This window comes from Oryzias latipes, chromosome 19 (genome assembly GCF_053564925.1).
Source record: "Oryzias latipes strain Hd-rR chromosome 19, Olatipes_Hd-rR_3.1".
NCBI lineage: Eukaryota > Metazoa > Chordata > Actinopteri > Beloniformes > Adrianichthyidae > Oryzias > Oryzias latipes.
Window position 1 is genome coordinate 9,285,342 of NC_136255.1, and position 15,312 is coordinate 9,300,653.

At 40.6% G+C, this 15,312-nt stretch overlaps 1 protein-coding gene and 1 long non-coding RNA gene across 10 annotated transcripts in view; one reads left to right on the plus strand and one right to left on the minus strand.

Annotated features, from left to right (window-relative positions):
• si:ch211-214e3.5 (zinc finger protein 518A) overlaps window positions 1-9,164 on the minus strand; it is a 24,315-nt gene extending 15,151 nt beyond the window's left edge. For 7 of the 9 annotated variants that reach the window (XM_020702018.3, XM_011473516.4, XM_078938123.1 and 4 more), the window contains exons 1-2: window positions 6,222-7,036; window positions 2,625-2,656 (exon numbers count right to left, since the gene is read on the minus strand). Coding sequence is in view for 2 of the 9 variants with exons in the window: in XM_078938121.1 (XP_078794247.1) it covers window positions 2,625-2,656; window positions 8,731-8,786 (88 nt within the window). In the remaining 7 variants the exon portion in view is untranslated. Of the gene's footprint in view, window positions 1-2,624; window positions 2,657-6,221; window positions 7,037-8,730 lie in introns of those variants that run through there. The other 2 variants (XM_078938121.1, XM_078938122.1) reach the window with 2 other exon arrangements.
• On the plus strand, window positions 5,629-15,193 carry LOC144988050 (uncharacterized). The gene is made up of 2 exons (XR_013651791.1): window positions 5,629-5,778; window positions 7,501-15,193. It is a non-coding gene; the product is annotated as an uncharacterized LOC144988050 (long non-coding RNA).
• The last annotated feature ends 119 nt before the right edge of the window (window positions 15,194-15,312 follow it).

The following is a 15,312-nucleotide window of genomic DNA, read 5'->3' on the forward strand; positions in this document are numbered from 1 at the left end:
CCCAAGTCTCCTCAGAGATGTTGTATCTGTAATCATAATCCTTGACAGACTGCTTTTTGGGAACAAGACTTCTGCCTTCAGTATTTTTCAATAGGTTCAGCATCTGAAAATGGTTTGGATGTTTGCTCCAACTTGTCTGCAATCAGGTGTCTGTCACTGCTCCATCACTGACGTCACGCTGCAGTAAATGCAGAGGGTTCTTTTTTTAGTCCAGCTTTTTGTTGGTAAATCCTCTCTTCTTTATTGCAAATGGTGAAACTCTCCTCATTGTCTCATTGTCTCATAGTATTGCTAAATGTTATACTCTTTGAGCACTGCTACCTGTTGATGACATAACAAGCACGCAGGTTTTGATTTCAACTCCGTAAACAAATAAAACTCAGCACTTCACTTCAACCCTTTTTTACTTTTTGACAACATTTTGGTCATTAGAGTGTCACTACTGATCATTCTTATAACAATGTAACAGCAGTGGGGCTTGCAGGGAACCAAACTACATCTTATTCATACACAGAGCCATTAGGTTTCACTTTTGGCAGGTGCAAAGATAAGGATTTTCACCTGTTTTGCTCAGCCTTTACTCACCCTAATGGCGGAATTGCGCATTTCGGTTATTTCTTTAAAAAATCATAACTCGCCACAGGAATGGACTAGAAACGTGCTTGTTTTTTTAAACATTCTTATAATTTTTATTCTTCATGACTGGGCCGGATTGAACCATCCTGCGGGCCGGATACGGCCCGTGGGCCGTATGTTTGACACCCCTGATCTAGAGATTTCATTTAACCTCGTACAACTTCAAAACACCCTGTGCCAGATGCAGCAAAGCAGCCCCAAAACAGAACTGAGCCTCCTCCATGTTTCACAGTAGGGACAGTATTTCTTTTGGTTGTATGCTTCATTTTTGAGTCTACGCCTTACCAAAAAGATCCAGTTTTGTCTCATCTGCCCAAAGGACATTTACCCAGAAGCTTTGTGGCTTGTCAACACGCATTTTTGCAAATTCCAGTGTGGCTTTTTTATGATTTCCTTTCAACAGTGGTGTCCTCCTTGGTCGTCTCCCATGAAGTCCACTCTGGCTCAAACAACGACGAATGGTGCAATCTGACACTGATGTACCTTGATCTAGGAGTTCCCCTTTAATGTCTTTGGAGGTTGTTCTGTCCTCTTTGGATACAGTTCCAACTATCCGTCTCCACAATTTGTCATCAATATTCCTTTTCCAGCCACACCCAGGAGGGCTGGCTACCGTCCCGTGGGTCTTAAACTTCTGAATAATATGTGCCACTGTCGTCACAGGAACTGCTTGGAGATGGTTTTATAGCCTTTACCTTTACGATGTTTATCTATAATTTTGTTTCTAATGTCCTGGGACAATTCTGTCCTTCACTTTCTGTTGTCCATGTTCAGTGTGGTACACACCTTTTCACCAAACAGCAACGTGACTATTTGTCTCAAGTTAAATAGGCAGACTGACTGATTATGGGTTTGAAAACAGCTGTGATGTCAATTAAAGGACATACCTGAGTTAATCATGACCCCCTGGGCAATTAGTTCTCAGTCTTTTATGGAGGTACCATCATTTTTGTCCAGCCCTATTTCATTAGTTTGTATTTTTTAATAATTCTGTTAACAACTCAAAAGTAATGGCTGATTTGGATTTTTTAATTTTCAATAAATTTGATTTTATTGTTACTTTTGAACGTTTAATGTCATTTCAGTGAGCATTGTGGACTTTCTTTTACTGAGGGGTACCAACAACTTTGTCCACCACTGTATATACGGACACATATACTGTATATATGTATATATACACACACACACATACATACAGAGCCGATCCTGTGTCTGAAAGAAACTGGGCCAGGTGAGTAGGAGTGTGAGCAACAGAGAAGGTGATCTAACAAATAAGCAATGTTTGCTTACAAATTTTGGTTACATTGCAGTTGTGAGCTGTAGTAAAATTAATTTTAAATAGAATTAATTTTAGAGAACGTTGTCATGCTGAACATCTATGGTCATTGTTGGAGATGTTTCATTATCTCAGTGAAAAAGGAATGTTCATCTCCAATATACGGAACAACACATTGTAGCACACTTTAACAAACTAATGTAGGACATCTGTGTTTCTTAGATGTGGTTTTGAACAGTGGACGTTTGTTTAGCTGGGTTTTCAAAGAGCTGTGGGGTAAAATGTTCTTTCTGGTCTGGTGGAAAGATGTACCACAGCATCCTGAACTAAAGCATATACCAAAAAAGCACTGGAGCTCTTTTTCTGTCCAGCAGATGCATGGACTAAAGCCCACTTGCTATGACAGACAGAGTTGTTTCCTGCAATTTTGGGTTCTTCCTAAGGAAAAAAGCTTAGGAATTTGGATGAACTCCTAGGTTACATTCGTGGACTGGATGAAGGTTATCTTCAGTGATCATCTGAAATAAGTCGCTGTTCCTAAACAGAAAATCTATACATCAAAGGGTTTCTGAGAAAAGATCTCTGCATCCCTTAATGATTTAGAACCACCCATGAGCAGAATCCTGCTGCTATGTGACAAAGATGAGTCTGACTTTTGAAGAAGGTTGTTTCCATTGACAACAGGAGCAGTCACTGACCAAAGAGGACTCACCTCTTTGTTGGCTCACAGTTCCAGTTTTTACCCTAAGAAAGGAGGAAAAAAAGAGAGATTCAAAAACGGTTTTTAAAGTACACCCAGAAATAAAAAATGTTAAGGTCAATGTTGCTCAAATCTTTTTCTTTACATACATCAAAAAGCTGAATAAATATGGCTGTTTTGACCATTATTATGTTCAACAGTTGCTCAAAACAAATAACCTAGTTTAATTCTGGTAATTAGGAGTCCAAAAAAACAAATCAGTCCAAGAGATTAAGATCAGCTCCTTAAATTGGTGTCTTTTTCAGTGATAATCAGGTTTAGTCTTACTCTGCTTGGCCCCAAAATGAATTGCGGCAGAACTGAGTGTTCTTCATTTTGGCAAGACCTGACCAAAGGTGATGTCTGTAGTTCCTGTATCCTGATGCTTCGTTTGGACAATTACGTTTTTTTTTTTATTTACTTTTTCTTTATGTCTGGCACAAAAGCTTTCCTTCTGCTCAGTTGTGTTCATCTAAATTGATTGATATAGTTCTTGTCTGACTTTAACGGCACTTCCCAACTGTCTCATAAACATGACAGAATGAGACCAGTGTGAATGCATCAGAGACTAGAATGACTAAATAATATTACATTAAATTCAAACGGAGAGGAAGTCGCGACATAATGGAAACATCAGCTAAAGACAAATGTTTTTTTCATAACAAAAACAACCAAAAACAAAAACAGCCATAACAAATAATCATGACAAAAACAGCCTAAAAACACACTCTTTAGTGTCACAAAGGCAGTTCTAATAAAGTTCTATAAAGTGGGTTTGTGCCCAGTATTATATCTATAAAATACCGTTTTTATAAATGTTCTATGAATTAATTTTGTTTTGTTTATCTGTTGTAAAATGTCTGGTCTGTGAAAATATAGAGTGATTTTAAACCGGTTAATGATTACACATAGGCGACACATGGAACAGCTTGTTAGCGTAGCATAGAGCATGATAACATGACTGCTTACAACACCACTGTCTCCAAATCAACACTTTTTACTAAACCTTTTATTGCTGCTGAAGGTCCAACAGAAAGAACTGGAGGATAATCCAGTTCTTTCTGGATCCTGTTAAAAATCCTTACATGTTCCCCGGCTTCATCAGCCAAAGCTAAAGGCTAGTACACAGAAGCAATTAGCGTAAGTTACAGGGGATGGGGGTGAGGGGGGGCTCTTGCAGCACATGCGCTTGGTTTTTTTTGTGCTTTTTTTTTCAGTCTGGCGGAAGTAGGTCCTCTTTGCCTGCTGCCGTTTTCACATCTGCACTTTGCGAGAGACTGGCAGAATGACTTTACTCCGATCAACGAAAGCGCAAGACAGCAGAGAGCTGGGGGAAAAAAATTCTCAAATTTCCCAAAAATAAATAATCTGAAAAAAACAATTCAAATTCATCAATACAATTGATTAATTGCCCAGCACTAATGTAAGGAACCAATTGTGTATTATAAATAAAAAGAAAAGTCAAAACCAGAAATACTTTTTCATTTTCAAAATGAAGCTGCATTTTTTGACTCAAAATTAAAATGAAAAACCAATCCACCAAAATGCTTTTTCATTTCCTTCCTCAACACTGCTTATTCTGTCACTTAATTAAAAATGATAATGAAAATGGTATTTGACATTCATTCATTCATTTATTCATTCATTTTCAAAATGTTCTCTGCTAAATGTGTAGCATAAGTCATTTAGAAATGTCTAATTTGACAATTAAAATGGATTAATAGAAATGCTTTTTAATTTTCAAAATGTAACTGCATCAAATGACTCAAAATTAAAATGAAATAGCGATACTTCAAAATTCTTTTTCATTTTATACTTAAAACTGCTTATTGTGTGTCATAATTAAAATGCAAATGCAAATAAGGGATTGCATTTGCATTTTAACATCCACCCTGCGTACATTGTCTCAATATTCATTTAGAAAAAGCATTTCCAGCGAGGAGGCGGGGCAATGACGTCACTGCCTTCTCCGTGTGTCCGGCCGCTGAAGTTGGCTTGCGATTCACAGCATGAGCAAAAAATGCAGCTTCATTTTGAAAAGGAAAAAGCATTTCTGGTTTTGACTTTTCTTTTTATTTATGCTACACAATCGCTTCCATACTAATGTGGTCTCACACTGAATGTTTAATTGACAGATTCTCCCAAGTTCGCTTTCACTCCTGATTGGTGTGAGTGGTTGCCATAGAAACAATGACTTACTAATATCGTCTAGCTCAAACATGGTGGCATTTGTGCCACACACAAAAAATGTAGAATGATTTATGTAAATATGTAATTTTATTTTGATCTTTTAGGGTGATTTTAACATATACCTAGGGACTGAAGATGAAAAATAGCCCTTTGACTAATTCTGGCATATTGAGAGAAATGTTTATTAATATGCACTGTCCCTGTAGCAAATAAATAAATAAATCTAAAAAAAAAATTAGTCAAAGCTAGAAGCAAGTCATTTTCAAGGGGTGATGTCACACTCACTCTGTCCAGTTCTTATTTACAGTCAATGTATCGGCAACTGAGGAGTTAAATCAATCAGTTAATCAGTTAAGATGGTATTGGTATGGTCAATATAAATTTGCTTATAAATCTAAACATATTTATTTCATCTGTCTTGCATGTGTTATCTAAATATATTTTATTACTGAGTTGAAAATATCAAATCTGTCACATCTGCTTGTGAGTTCAAGTTGCTCATTTAAGAAAACTGTCAGGTTTCAGGGTAAACATCTGAAATATCAAGTCAAAAACTTAATCTCAATGTGGCTATGAGAAAGGTGTTATAACGAAGCTACAGAAGAAATACACCTGTGTACATGAACACCGCACAACACTAAGTGGAGTATTTGATTACAGATGTTGATCAGAGCACCTTTCAAGCAGCGTGGGGTCACCCTTTGACTCTAAGGATCAAACCCCAGTTTATCTAGGTTCCTACTGCCCCGCGCCCCCCTCTGAGCTCTGCATTTCTACTTGAGACAGCACAGAGGGGTGGTGTTCTGCACTCCGAAGAACAAACACATCCTTGAAGAATAAGTCAGCAGTTATCCTTGAACCACATGAACCAGATCATACTGACTCAAAATGAGCAGTTTGGACAGAGAGGGGGTGAACTAGCGCGTGTGGCAGACAGGTAAGCTTCTCCAGGCCGCTCCGTGCGTGAGAGACGGACACGCGCGCACATCCATTCAAACAGCAAAAGTTGCATAGCCTCAAACGTGCAATTCAGTAGAAGCCGTGCTACTCAGGGCGAGGACACGAGCACGCGCCCTGTTGTGTGGCTCGGTTCGGTACAAAGCCAGTCTCTCAGATGAAGCTCAGTCACTTTCTTTGCTTGGTTCCTAAGTTTGGGGAAGGCAGGAGCTCTGCATCATTGAGGAGCTACATCTGCGCCTCTGAACCAAGCTCGGCCGCGGTCAGCCAACAGAAACCCACAGATATTCTTCTTTGGAACAACAGTTTCGGACCGCAGACTTTAAATACCAGTTTATTTTGTACCCCTAAATACCCCCACACACGCGCGCGCGCGCGTCGCCGCCCACGCGAAGCGTTTTAAAGTTACTGAAAACAACTTACTTCTGACTGTGAACTTGACAGAAGTTCGCCCTGCGTCCCCTCACCGATCAGAACCGCGAGAAAAGGTTCGGCCTGAAGAAGTCGCGCTTACGCAGCTCAGAAACCCTTTGCTTCTTCTCCCTCTCTGTGGAACCACAGCCACGGCGGCCATGACACTCCATCCGGGTACTACGTGGACGTGTACGCGCACCACCGGGCGGAGGAATATGCTTCTCTACTCAGTCATGAATTTAGTTCCAGCGGCTATTTTTACAGCGAGCACTCAGAAGAACGGCTCAGATCACCTATAATAGATCTAAAATTACAAAAGAACCACATGAGCAAGTCTGCGCTCGAACAACAAGAGCCTGCGTCATCAGATCAGTGTGTGTGCGCGCGCACGAGATCGTGTGGCCGGGTTAAAGAACAGCACTAATGGCGGATCCTCAGAGCTGTCAACATGGCCGACTTGCTTCCGCTGGTCTTACAGACATGTTTGAGCCGCTCCTTCCGGTTTCGAGGACAGCTGCTGCTCCCCTCCTCCCTGTGTATCCTGGCAGCATAATGCACAAAGACAAGCTCACACCTTACAAATTGTACAGATTGTGGCAGATCTAAAGCTCCTCCATTTTTTTCTCATGTCTGTGCACACATATCAGCACAGAATCAATCTGTCTGTCTGTGTGAGATGCATTTGGGGGGCATATATTAGTACATATGTTTATATGAGCTTACATTGTAGTGTACAAGTCTGTATGAGATGCATATGGGGGACACAACTCACATGTTATCTAATCTAGTCCAGAGGCAGTACATGTGTTAACCTGGTAAGTGGGCTCCAGTCAGAGAGTTAAGTTTATGTAAAACATAGCTGTAAGACATGACACAATAAAGTAATTTGCAATATAGGGTGAGATTGTGATGGGTGTAGGGCAGTGGTTCCCAAACTGAGGGGGGGCGCAGAGGTATTGCAGGGGGGGGGCGCGGTGGAGTTTAGAAACAAAGGATTTGTATGTTTGTGTCAGTGTGTGTGTGTGTGTGTGTGGGGGGGGGGCTCGAAAATATTCTACACCACACTCTACACCAGTGGGTGTGGCTCTGGCTTTAAAGCTTTTAAACAGGAAGGGGCGGAGCTGCCCGGCAGTGCCAGATTCTTTAGGGTGGCCAGAACGACTGCTGGGCCCACGCTGTTTTTGTGGCAGCTGTGAGCAAATCTGGTAATTTTGATTTTATTTTGATAATCATGTCAGTTTTTACAGTCCTTTTAAATATTTTTTTAATTATGTATTTTATATGACAGGGCTGTGGTATTGTGAGGAAACCTACTGGATGAAAGATTCCGGTTCCGGGTTACACGGCAGGACGCGTGGCGTGCCTCTCTGCGAATACAACTATCTTCAAATTACTTAAAAGAGAGCTGACCATGCCCTCGAAGAAACTCCAGGAATACGAAGACCTCAAAAAGACTCTTGACATTATTCAAGAAACGCTGAAAAGTTTTATGGAACAAGTGTCGGCTAGGCTAACGCCACTTTGGGAAATGATGGAAGAGTTCCGAAGATTTCGGGCTCAAAACGAGCAGCGAGAAAACTGGGTCGAGATTCTGGAGAAAAGACTGGACGATGTGGATCAGCAAGTAAGGATGAATAATGTCATTCTCACTGGATTACCAATCAAGCCTCGAGCGATACTGACAGCAGGAGCAAGCACTGCTAATGCTAGAGCTAGCGTAGCTGGCAGTGCTAATACGCCGGAGATCGGTGCAGTGTCTTTGGAGCAGCAAATACATTCATTTCTCACATCTAAAGGGATTTCCCTGGATCTCAATACCATCGAGACCTGCCACCTGCTCCCCAGGAGAAAGGAGACAGATAAACCAGCGATCCTCATCAGGTTTGTGAATCACAAACACAAGCTAGCTTTGATGACCCAAAAGAAACAACTGAAAGGTTCGGCTGCTTATCTGAACGACCATCTGACCAGAAGGAATGCTGAAATCTCAAAACATGCACGGCTTCTCAGGAAGCGTAAGCAGATTGAGAACACTTGGGTTAAAGGCTGCAGGATTTACGTCAAATTGCTCGGTCCAGAGGACCGGTCCAAGGTTCTGGTTGTGAGCACCATGAAGGACTTTGAGAAGTGCTTGACCACGGTCATCTGAAACAACATGGAGTAATAAACCAAAGAGCCAAATAATTTCAAGAAATATGACACGTGGATTCATCACTTTCTCTGTATGTCTGACGTAACCTGAATAACAGCAGAGTTCTGACCTGCAGACAACTTGACCTCAATTTTCACTGTCGCTGATATCAGCTGAAGAAGGATATGGACCTGAATCTAATGTCTGCAGACATAACATCGAAGAGAAATATTAACTGTTTTGAACCCTGTCACGGTGGAGGGTGGCTCGAGAGCCGGTAGGACCCAGAATGCAGAGGCGGAGGCACACGGTTCAAGGGCAAGGGGTTTAATTACAAACAAAGGGCGCTGCCGAGCAGGATGACAAAACCAAAAAACAAATACTCACTGTGACGTGGCATGAGACAAGGAACAAGGAACGAGGAACATGGCATGACATGACATGAACACCGGAACAGGAATAATGGACCAACACAGGAGGAAGGCAGAGACAAGACTTATATACAGACAGGGCAGACAAGACACAGGTGGACACGATCAGGGCTGATGGGGACCAAAGGAAGTAAAACTCAAGAAAACAGACAAGACAGGAGACTTTCAAAATAAAACAGGAAACGGAAACAGAAACAAGACAGAACAAGGACCAAAAACAAGACAACAAGTTCAAATCATGACAAACCCAGATGAATGGCTGTTATCAGTAAAAGAAGAAATACCAACCTTGGACAATCGACAGTTATGGACCCTTTTTACTTTTCCCCTACAGCATTACTTTATTATAAAAAAATAAAAAATAAAAAAATAAATAAAATAAAAATACAAAAATAACATTAAAAAAAGTAAAACAAATGATTAATCACTTATTGAAAATTGTTAAATTGATTGACTTTTAATGATATTACTTCACCTTCTCCAAAAACTGATAAATTGATTCAAAAATCTTTCCTAATGTAGCATAATTTTGGACGTTTTTATCTTTTGATACTTGATGAAATTTTGCTATGAAAATTCCTGAAACAGTGTTGTCTATTTTACTGATATAGTATTATGTTTTATTCATATGAATGGCTTTTATAAGTAACATAATCTGCAAATATTTCAGATGACTGATCTGCATTTGCCATGTTGTTTTCTAAAATAGTTATTTTTGACGTAATACTTAAGTAATTCATTTTTGTCATGTGCTTTATCGATATCTTATGATTTTTAATTCATTAATAAAAACCGGGAACCGGATTTTGATAAATCATGTAATAAACCCCGTTATAGTATAACGGGGTGGGATTATATAAGTTTGCTTCCTTCCACTCCTTTTCAAGCAATAGTTATTAATGTCTAATTATGTATTAAGTATCTAATTAAGTATGATTAGTTACTGTATGAATGTATAACTGATGTTTATATTGCTGTTGTGTATTATTTCTTTTTTTTTTTTTTTCTAACTTGTCATGTCCAACAGCTGGGCAGACAGATGAGAGCTGAGGGCCTCTTGTGTTGGACATATTTTACTTTAACAAGAGGGGTTATTAATCTTCAGACAAACCAAAGGTATGTCTGAATAAACCCCTTTTGTAATTGAGGCCAAACTTTATTGATTTCAATCATGTCTGAAAATCTTTGGTGTTGGACCGGACGGAAAAGGAAAGAGGGGAAGAAGAGAGAGGGACGTTAGAGAGAGGGGGGGTAGGGGGTGATAATAGGAGGGGAAGGGGGGTAAGACCATGAAGCAGCATAAAGCAACAAGTTTACTGGTTGTTAATCATTATGGTAAGGTTCAAATGTAGTACAAAAAGGGCGGGGCCTGTCCACACACACACACTCAAATGTTATAAACACACCTGCTAGCTGCAAAAATGTCCACCTGTCGACATGTACACAAAACAGATAGTGTTCACACGCATACTTATGCCTTAAAACCAACTAGTGTGAAATATTTCAGTCATTCAGTCATGCAAACTGTTAGTGCAAAGGTGAGCTAACACCAGTGCTCAGGTGAGTGTTTATGTTCTTCTAAAATGGATGGTGGAACGTGAAAAGAAGGAGGGAGAGTGCCCAGCCATCCCCACCCCAAGACCCCCACCGCAGCGGCAGCGGCAGCGGCAGCCGGAATCCCCCCAACGCCACACGGGAACCGGCAGGGAACAACCGCCGCCCGGGCGACCAAGCCCGCCACCCAGGCCAGGGCCAGCAGGGCCGCCGCAAGGCCCCCAGAGCCAGAGGCCAGGGAGGCACGGAGGGAAAGAGAGCGCCGCCCCAGCCCAACCAGGAGAGCAGCCCCCCCGCCGCGCCGGGAGAACCAACGCAGGGCCCCACCGGAGAAGGACGCCCACAGCCCCAAACGAGCACCCCACCACCACCCAGGAGTTCCGGGCATCCCCCCGCCCTAACCCCAGGTACGAGCCAGGACCCCCCAAGGGAGACCCGCCCCGCACTCCAGGCAGCCACCCGCCCGGCCCACGGTTGGTCCAGGGAGGAGCGAGGCAGGGGGCCCGCCGCCCCCGCCCAGGAGGGGGGAACCCCGGGGAAAAAAGAGGGCCCACAAGGGGTGTTGTAAATATGGCCCGACCAGGCTCGGCCACAGTTGGAAATTTGGCGGGGCCCAGCACCCAAGTGACGGTGAAGACGTGATTGAAACCTTAAGCCAGACTGATAGATCGGCACATACGTGCTGCCAGAGAGCCTGGACAGGCGTGCAGAACCATAGTGCATGCATGTAACTGTCGGGTAGATTACTGTCACAGTGCTGACAAATGAGTTACTGAGACCCATCTTGAACATCCTCTGTCCAGTGTAGTAAATTCTGTGAAGAGTTTTGAAATGGATTAGCTGCAGATTTGGACTTTTTGTCATTTTAAAGGTGTTTAGACAAAGTTCTGACCAAAAACTTTCATCTGTGCTGATGCTCAAATCCGCATCCCATTTTGTTGTCGGAAGTGAAATATTGTTATCTAAATTACATAAAACTTTGTATATTTTGGAGAGAGTTTTATTCATTGAGAAATTGATCAGAGTGGTAACTACATCTGGTAGCTTTAAATCGTTGTCTCTGTATTTAAACTTTTTAGTAATAATTGATTTAAGTTGCTGATATTCCAAGAAGTTATATATTCCATGTTTGTCTTGAAGTTCCTGGGGAGTTATGAATCTTCTTTCAATAATTATGTGCTCTAGTTGTTTTATGCCCCCTGCTTGCCAAGCTGGGAAGTGGATAATTTTTTTATGAGGATGTCTGGGTTGTTCCAGATGGGTGTCATTTTGCACGGATGAATTGATGATTTTGATATTTTGAGAAATTCCCACCAGGCTGTTAAAGTGGCATTTATATTAATACTTTTGAAACAATCCTGTTTTTTAACTATTTGGCTAATAAATGGAAGATGTGACAGGTTGATCTTTCCACATAACGCCTGTTCCAAGTCTAACCATGAGTTGGTTTCTGGATTATTTTTTAACCATTTTAAGATGTATTGTAATCTATTTGCAAGAAAGTAATTGTGGAAGTTAGGTAATTCTAATCCTCCACAGCTTTTTGCAGATTTTAAAGTTTTTAGACTAATTCTTGCAGGTTTATTGTTCCATAGAAAGCTTGATATGGATGAGTCTAATGTTTTGAACCATTTTAATGGCGGTTGTGTGGGAATCATTGAGAAGAGATAATTAACTTTGGGTAAGATTTTCATTTTTACCGTGGCTACCTTGCCCATAAGGGACAAAGGCAGGTTGGTCCAGCGTGTTAGATCGTCCTGTATGTTTTTTAGTAATGGGGTGTAGTTTAGCTGCACCAGTTCTGATATTTTGGGGGAAAAATAAATACCTAGATATTTTATATTGCCTGATTTAACTGGTATTGTGAGTCCTTGCTCCGCATTACTGTTCAGTGGTAATAAAACAGATTTATTCCAATTAATGGAATAGTCTGATATAGAAGAGAATTCATTAATGATTGTTGCCGTTTCATTTACAGAATGTATATTACTTAAAAACAGTAATATGTCATCTGCATAGAGACTAATTTTATGATGGCTGTGTTTGGTTTTAATTCCTTTAATACTCTCATTCTGTCTTATTGCTGCAGCTAGAGGCTCGATAAATATTGCAAAAAGAGAGGGGGAGAGTGGGCAACCCTGTCTAGTTCCTCTTCCAAGAAAAAACCTGTTGGAAGTCTGTTTATTAGTTCTAACTGATGCATTGGGGTTGTGATATAATATTTTGATCCAATTGATGAATGATTCTCCAAACCCAAACTTATGGAGGGCAGCAATGAGGAACTTCCAATTTACTCTATCAAAGGCTTTTTCAGCATCCAGTGATAGTATAGTCATTTCCTGGTTTTTGATGGTGGCAAAGTCTATTATGTTAACGAGTCTGCGGACATTGTCATCCGAGTGTCTGCCTTTGATGAATCCAGTTTGATCAAAGTCAATTATGTGAGGAGTGACTTTTTCTATTCTCTGTGCTAGTGCTTTGCAGATAATTTTTACATCTGCATTAATTAAAGAAATGGGGCGATAGCTTGAAGGACTCGTGGGGTCTTTGTCTGGTTTTAGAAGAAGGATAATGTTGGCAGAGTTCATGTTAGGTGGTAGAGATTGGCTTTCATTGATAAATTTTACCGTTTTATAAAACGTTGGTGCCAGTTGTTCCCAGAATTCCTTATAAAACTCTGCAGGAAAGCAGTCAGGCCCTGGTGCTTTACCATTAGGCATAAGTAACAGAGCTTCATGAAGCTCAGACAACGAGAGCGGAGAGTCTAAATTTGTGATTTGATCGTCGTTTAACTTGGGCAGGTTTATATTGTTGAGAAATGAGTTGATGCTTTGTTCTGATGGATTGATCTGTGGAGTGTATAAGTTTTGATAAAAGTCTTTAAACGCATTATTAATTTTTACCGGGTCATGGGTGACATTCCCTGTTTGGTCCATAATAGAAGTGATTGTTGATTTTTCTTTATTAATTTTAAGCTGATTAGCTAGAAATTTGCCAGATTTATTTGAGTTTTCATATCTTTCCAGTCGAAGCCTTTGTATCTGGAATTGTGTTTGTTTATTGATGATGTCATTTAACTGCAGCTTTAAATTTTTCAGGTCGCCCAGTATGTGTTCCTGTGCAGAAGCAGCATAAGCAGTCTCCAGGGTTTTGATTTTATTTTCTAGTTCTAATAAATCTGCTTTCTCTTTGCGTTTTTTATGCGTTGAATAAGAGATGATTTTCCCTCTCATGACTGCTTTTGCTGCTTCCCAAAGAATACTTGGTGATATTTCAGAAGTATTGTTGAATTCTAAGAAGGTTGCCCACTCTTTTTTAAAGAATTCAATAAATTCCTGGTCTTTTAGCAGAGATGTATTAAACCTCCAGGTTGAACCCGAGGGTCTGGGTACTTCCCTTGAAACAGTAACAGAAACTGGTGCATGGTCACTGATAATAATAGGATGAATGTTGGAACTTTTAATTTCTTTCAAAAGGGAGTTACTGATTAATAAATAGTCTAAACGGGAGTGTGAATGGTGAACTGGAGAAAAAAAGGTGAACCCCTTAGTGCTTGGATGACATGAGCGCCACGCGTCGCAGAGACCCAGATCATTCATGTACTGCTTTAGAATACTTGCAGACTGCCATGTACGCTGGTTTGCTGCTGTGCTGAGTCTGTCAAGTTCAGGGTCAAAAACAAGGTTGACGTCTCCTCCTATAATGATTGTGGAGTCAGAGTGAGCTGAGAGTGAGGTGAAGAATCTGTGAAAGAAGGAAGAGTCGTCAACATTAGGGCCATGAACACTCGCTATACAAAAGTCCTTATTCTGAATGGATATATTAATGATTACAAATCTGCCTTCTGGGTCAGTAACTGTATCCTTATGAGTAAATGTAACATTTTTATTAATCAAAACTGCAACCCCTCTTTGTTTGGAGTTGAAACTGGCAGAATACATAACTGGATACTGGGAACAGCACAGGAGATGACCAGCTGATAAAGATAAATGGGTTTCCTGCAGTAAAGCTATATCTGCTTTAAGATCATCCAGGTGATTTAACACTTTCAATCTCTTTGGCCCAGAACTAAGTCCACGCACATTCCAGCTAACGATGTTAAGACTGTTCATAGCTGTTCTAACCGGGAGAGTGCAAGGCTAAATAGTGCGTGTGCCCGTCCGTGTGCGCGTGCACGCTGTTCGTTCCTGCTACACTGACAAGCGCTGTGCGTTGTGGGTGAACGTGTCTTGGCTATGAGCTGCATAGGGTTAGGGTTAGTTATTAATGTCTAATTATCCTAAGTATGATTAGTTACTGTATGAATGTATAACTGATGTTTATATTGCTGTTGTGTATTATTTCTACTTAATTGCTTGAAATAAACCATTTCAAATCAAAAAAATCAAATCAAAGACTGGTGTGGGTGCCCGATACCAGAGGTATGCTGTATTTCACTGTGTCTGATTTTTTAAAGTAAATGTGTATTTTAACAGATGATTGATTTCTTTTATTTTTGTGTTTGTTCCCACTCCTCACATACCGCTACCTGCTGTCATTTTTACAATGTTTTATTTACTGTTTCAGTTAGTCCACTTTTTGGAATATACTGCGGACTTACTGATTTAAACTTTTGTTTATTTTAATTTGGGTCACTTCCGGATCATTCTTATTTCTGTCATGTTCTTCTGCGTTACATCCAATTGGTTTAGCATGCAAGGTGATTTTGCAGTGTCTTATTTTCCCTGTGTAAAAATTCTGTGCAGTGTTTACAGCGGTTTAAGCCACCTTACTGATGTGGGGAGTTTTTTAATCGGCTTTGTGACAGCTAAGCACCAGATGTTTGAGATAGGAATACCTTTGTGTTCAATAAATATGACAAATTTGCCTGAATGCAACTGTCTTTAATACTCCCATGATACACGGAAACACTTGCAACAAATTGAAATTCTTTGTTGAATATGGGTGTGAAAGTACAAAATGAAAAGCTTTAGACTTTGTGAAA